Source organism: Stegastes partitus, unplaced genomic scaffold, assembly GCF_000690725.1.
Source record: "Stegastes partitus isolate 25-593 unplaced genomic scaffold, Stegastes_partitus-1.0.2 Scaffold1879, whole genome shotgun sequence".
In the NCBI taxonomy this organism is placed as follows: Eukaryota; Metazoa; Chordata; class Actinopteri; family Pomacentridae; genus Stegastes; species Stegastes partitus.
In genome coordinates, this window is record NW_007579610.1 from 92,137 (window position 1) to 98,004 (window position 5,868).

The 5,868-nt window shown below is 37.1% G+C and overlaps 1 protein-coding gene across 1 annotated transcript in view; it reads right to left on the minus strand.

The window, feature by feature from the left end:
- Positions 1 to 1,437, minus strand: part of stc1l (stanniocalcin 1, like) — a 3,376-nt gene extending 1,939 nt beyond the window's left edge. The window contains exons 1-2 of the mRNA XM_008302786.1: positions 1,318 to 1,437; positions 29 to 171 (exon numbers count right to left, since the gene is read on the minus strand). Of these exons, the coding sequence (XP_008301008.1) occupies positions 29 to 171; positions 1,318 to 1,432 (258 nt within the window). The 5' untranslated portion in view covers positions 1,433 to 1,437. The remainder of the gene's footprint in view (positions 1 to 28; positions 172 to 1,317) is intronic.
- Between the last annotated feature and the right edge of the window lie 4,431 nt (positions 1,438 to 5,868).

Consider the following 5,868-nt stretch of genomic DNA (forward strand, 5'->3'; position numbering starts at 1 on the left):
CGGGTGTAGCGGTAGGCGACAGACGGACCTCGGTGTTGAAGCTGGCGGCTGAGTGGAGGAACAGTTCGCAGATCTCGTGCATCCCGTCGGTGTCGCAGGTGGAGTTTTCCAGACAGGAGAAGAACCCACAGCCCACAGCCACGGCGCCGTTCAGACATCGGGCCACATCAGCTGCAGCCACACAGTGTGGACATAGTTAGCTTCAGGAACAGGACTAGTACTACTAGTACTACTAGTACTACTGATACTACTAGTACTACTAATACTACTAGTACTACTAATACGACTAGTACTACTGTGTAAGTATGAAGAAACAAGGACTACAGATCTAATGAACACATTCAGAATATATTAAGTACTTGAATGTATTTCTACAGAGTAGTCATGATATTTTTTGCTTAATTATTTTACAGAGTACTGTTAGTACATTTACTTTAGGTTATGTTTCTTTACAGAGTAGTATTAGTATTTTTACAGTGCAGTATTAGTAAATTAAAGGTTACCATTAGTACTTATTATATTAACAATAATGCAGAATAGTAGCACTCTGTCTTTATAGTACTTTTACTTGAATACTTTAAAGAGTAATATTAGTTCTTTTACTTTATAGTACTGTTACCTACATATTTTTAAAGAGTATTCTGTAGTACTTTTACTGAACGTTTTGCAGAGTATTAGCACTTTTACACGAGTATTTTACAGAGTAGTATGAGTACTTTTATTCATTTTACAGTGTCGTGTTAGAACTTAAGTATTTTACAGACTTGTGTGTTTACTTAAGTATGTTTTAAGGTATATTAGTACTTTTACTGAATACTAATATTAACAACAACAAAATTAGTATGAGTATTTTAACTGAAGTATTTTTACAGTGTAGTATTATTACGTCTGCTTATGAATAATAATACTACTACACAGTAGTAGTAATAGTACTTTTATGTAAGTATTTTACAGGTTTGTACTTTTACTTAAGTATTTTTACAGTGTAGTAATGTTACTACTACTACTACTAATAATAAAATAGTAATAATAATACAGAGTACTTGTAGTACTTTAACTAGAGTATTTCACAGAGTAGTTTCAGTACTTTTACTGTAGTTTTTTTTTTAACAGTGTACTTTTACCTTTTCTAATAATAATAATACTTTAACTACTACTTTTAATACTTGTAGTACTTGTAACTATTCCACAGAGTACTTTCAGTACTTCTACTTGGGTATTTTACAGAGTAGTATCCCTATAAGTACTTTAACTTTAAAGAACATAAAAGTTCTCCTGGCCAGATCGGAACCTCGGACCGGACCCTGCGGGACTCACTGGGGCTGTTGGCGGAGAACCGGGCCCGGCGGGGAGCAGCCTCCTCCGGCAGCAGCTCGAAGGCTGCGGCGGCGCTGAGGAGGAGGAGGAGGAGCAGAGCGGAGCCGCGGAGCATCGTGTCTGGACGGAGCGCAGGAGGAGGAGGAGGACGGGCCGCTGCTGGTTCTGCTGGTTCTGCCGGGTCGCTGAGTCCGCTGGGTCTGCTGGTGCCGCCGCTTCCTGCTGCCGGTATTTATCAGAACCCGGACCAATCGGAGCGCAGCGGTGCCGCGGGGGCGCAGTTAATGTTTATTCACGGGTGTAATTAACCCACGGAGCTAATTGGATCTTTCCACACGCGCCGTGGGACGAGACGGAATTTCCGAGCAGCGGTGAACTCACGGGATAAATGTAGGTTCTGTTTTAATTGGGTTCTATTTAAAAGGCTGCAGGAAGCTCAGAGAGGCGCTTTGGATTCAGAAGAACGTCTCATTCAGACCAAACTTCCTCATTTCACAACAAATCATCACAAATACGTTAAAGTTTAGCTGAAATATGTGGAAAAGTGAACATTGAAACGTGCCTGGAGCCTAGAGCTGGTAACGTTTTGTAAAACTAATGAAGCCGAATTATCTGTTAGTAATCTGTGTTTGTAATGATCTCAATCATTTACCAATAATTATCAATAAACGACTAATATGTTGAAGAAAACGTAAAAACACGAATATTCTCAGGCAAGTTCTGAAGCGTCTTTTTTCCCTGGATCCTCAGCAGGTTTATGGACATTTATGTTGAACGGACATCACAAGTAAAGATATAAACTGAAAGTCTGAGTGACACTGAATCCAGAAGTACGTGTCTCATGTCTGTGAGTGTAGTTTTATTTCAGTTATGAGTCTAGTTTTTGACCCTAAAAATGACTTTTCCAAACTTCAACTATTCTTTAAATCTAATGTGGCCTCGAGCCAAAAAGATCAACGTGTGACAGAAGATGACCACAGACACACAAAACATCCACAATACAAGGGAAGATGACACGGATTAGGCAAAATAGCTTAAAGAAAGTAGAAAAATTACCTAAATATGACACGAAATGGGCAAAAACTAAACACAAAACCAACAAAATGATCAGAATAAGAGGCACAAAGTGAAAGAAAACCGCAAAATTAAGAGAGACGATGAGCCCAAAGAGGCAAAATAGCTTAAAGAGATGTAAAAATACTACAAGGAGCAGCATAAATTACCAAAATATGACACAAAATGGGCAAAAACTAAACTCAAAACTACCAGACTTAGATGTAAAAACGCTAAAATGAAACACAAAACCAACCAGATAAAATAAAATGATCAAACTTTGACAGAAAAGAGGCAAAACTAAATGAAAAACCACCTCAATTAGATGTGAAAACATTAAAATGAAACCTCAAACCAACACAGCTGGATGCTATTTTTTAAAAAAGAGGCAAAATGACCACAAAGAGAGAAAAAAACAACCAAATTAAGAGAGACGGTGAACAAAAAGAGGCAGAATAGCTGTAAAGAGATGTGAAAATACTACAAGGAGTCGTATAAATTCCCAAATATGACACAAAATGGGCAAAACTAAACACAAAACCACCTAAAGTAGATGTGAAAACATTAAAATGAAATGCAAAATCAAATAAATCAGGCAAAATAAGAGACACGATGATCTAAATGAGGCAAAATAGTTTTAAAGAGATGTAAAAATACAACAAGGACGAGCATAGATTCCAAAATATGGCACAAATAAAAACGCAAAACCACCTAAATTAGATGTAAAAACATTAAAATATAACACAAAACCAATAAAATTCAATAAAATTATCAAAATTTGACAGAAAACAGTTAAAACTAAATGAAAAACCACTAAAATTAGATGTGAAAACCTTTAAATGAAACACAAAATTACAGAAAGACCAAATTTACACATTAAATACTCCAAACAAAACACAAAACAAACAAAAAGAGGCACCAAATAAGTCTGAATAGTCACAAAATGATCACAAGGAGACGCAAAATTAAACATAAAATGATCCAGACTGGACTCAAACGACCATTGTTGTGTTTTTATTCTAGTGATGAGCTGAAGGCCTCATCGTGATCAAGGCTCAGGTTTGACTTTAGTTCATTATAAACGTCTGACATCATAAAATACGGAGAATTAAACCATAAAAACACTCAAACCTGCAGCGTCACATGATCAGATATCAAAGAGTTCAGTAGAATTTAACTGTTTTTCTGTTTTATCTGTAATCTGGTGTGACTTTCTATAAATAGCTGCTCGGCTGGGAAGTGGATGTTTCTAATTCCAGTCACGTCGACTGGTTTTCCTGTTTGGTGGTTCGGTGAGCGCAGCAGGAGGCGACCAGCGAGTACTCTGTAGTAGAAATACCACGACAGGAGTACAAGTACAGGCTTAGAGCAGCACTAAAGTCTGAGGGGAGGACATCAGGATCAGAAACAGCTGCTGGATGCAGTGGAAAGTACAGGATGTCCCTCAGTAGAAGTACAACGTAGCAGAAAATAAAAGTACAAATACTCACTGCAGTATTCTGTTCATGTTGTTTTCTCTTATTTCATGAGATTTCTGAATGAACTCTGGTCCCACAGAGTCCACAAACCTGCAAACTTTTGGTAGTTTGTGTCGTCTTGTGTCTTATTTTGGTAGTTTTACATTTAATTTGGATCATTTTGTGTCTTATTTTGGTAATTTGCATCTATTTTAAGTTCTTTTCTCCTTTTTCTGCCTTTTTTTTGTCCTTTTTCAGCTTTTGAAAGTTTTCTTGTGTCTCATTTTGGTCCTTTTGGGTTGTTTTGTTTCTCACGTTGCTGTCTCGTGTCTTATTTTGGTAATTTTACATTTAATTTGGATCATTTTGTGTCTTATTTTGGTAATTTTCCATTTAGTTTGGATCATTTTGGGTTTTATTTTGGTAATTTTCCATTTAATTTGCATCATTTGGGGTTTTATTTTGGTAATTTGCATCTATTTCTATTTATTTTGTCCTGTTTGAGTTATTTTACGTCTAGTTTTTGTCATTTTTTTTGTCGTTTTTCAGCTTTTTTAAGCTTTCTCGTCTCATTTCAGGTCGTTTTGTGTCTCGTTTCGCTGCAGCTTTGTCGTCTTGTGTCTTATTTTGAAAGTTTTGTGTCTGTTTATGGTCATTGTTTTAACGTTTTGTGTCCCATCAGTTGTTCTTGTTTCTCATTTGGTTCATTCTGCGTCTCGTTTTGGTCGTTTCATCTCCAGTTCTGGATCAGTTGTGTCTTATTTTGGTTATTTTCATCTCTTTAAAGTTGTGTTTTGGTGATTTCCGTCTCATTTTGGTCGTTTCAGTGTTGCTCTGCGTCTCTTTGTGGCTGTTTCATGTTTAACTTTGGCAGTTTTCTGGCTTTTTTAATTATATTTGCACATTTTTGTGGTCAATTTTTGTGTGTTGTTGTGTTTGTTTTATGTCCTTTGACGTCACTTCAGAGTTGTTTCGTCTTATTTTTATGTCTGGTTTCATTTGTTTTGGGGATTTTTGTCCTTTTTCAGCTCTTTGAAGTTGTTGATTTGGATCATTTTGTGAAATTCCTGTTTTTTGTGTTTAGTTTTCTTGTTTCTTTTCCATCTCTGTGCTTTTTTCTGCTCATTTTGTGGCTGTTTGTGGCTGTTTTACGTCTCATATGAATCATTTCAGCTCACATTTGAATAATTCTGCATCGTCTTGTGCTTCTTCTACATCTTTTTAAAGTTAAGCAGTAATTTTGTGACTTATATTAGTCATTACAGGTTGTTTAGTGTCGTTTCACGTTTAGTTATTTGCTGTTTTCTTCCTGATTTTGATAATCTTGCATCTCCTGGTGATCCTTTTGCATCTTTAAAGTCATTTTGTTCCTCGTTTTCATCTCGTGATGTAGATCATTTTAGGTCATCTGGTGTCTTTGTGCCTCGTATTGATCCTTCTACTTTTACTTTTGTCGGTTTTCTGTCCTTCTGTGATGACTTTGCGTCTCCTTGTGGTTCTTTTGCGTCTCTTTCGGGCCTGTTTTGCGTTTTCCTGCGATACTTTAGCTTCTCTTTAAAGTTCCTTCTCGTGTTGATCATCCTTTTTGTTTTAATCATCTTCTTTGTTTTTATCGACACACTGCGGCTGACGTCCTGAGTCCTGTGAGTCTCTGTCAGGTTTCCGTCCTGTGGGTTAGTTTTAGTGGAAAGCCGTCGTCCTGTGCGTGTGTCTTATCTGTTATCGGTGAGTCGTGTTGAAGCCGTCGCTGACTTTCCGTCCCTCCGGAGGCGCTGACCCTGGAGCTGACCTCGTTAGCCTGATAAACATCTCCCAGCTTCGCTTCTCATTAACTCCTGCAGCAGATTCGGCTCCGGAGCAGAACCAGGAAGAGAAATAACTTAAAGTCTGTTTGTTCAGTTTTCATCTTTATTTGTTCCCTGATTCAGTAAAAAGCATCAAAACAACAAACAAACAAACAAACAAACAAACACTGATTCTTCTGTAAACAACAACTTTATTCTCAACACATTTATTTTGTAGAATTAAGACAAAATTCTTT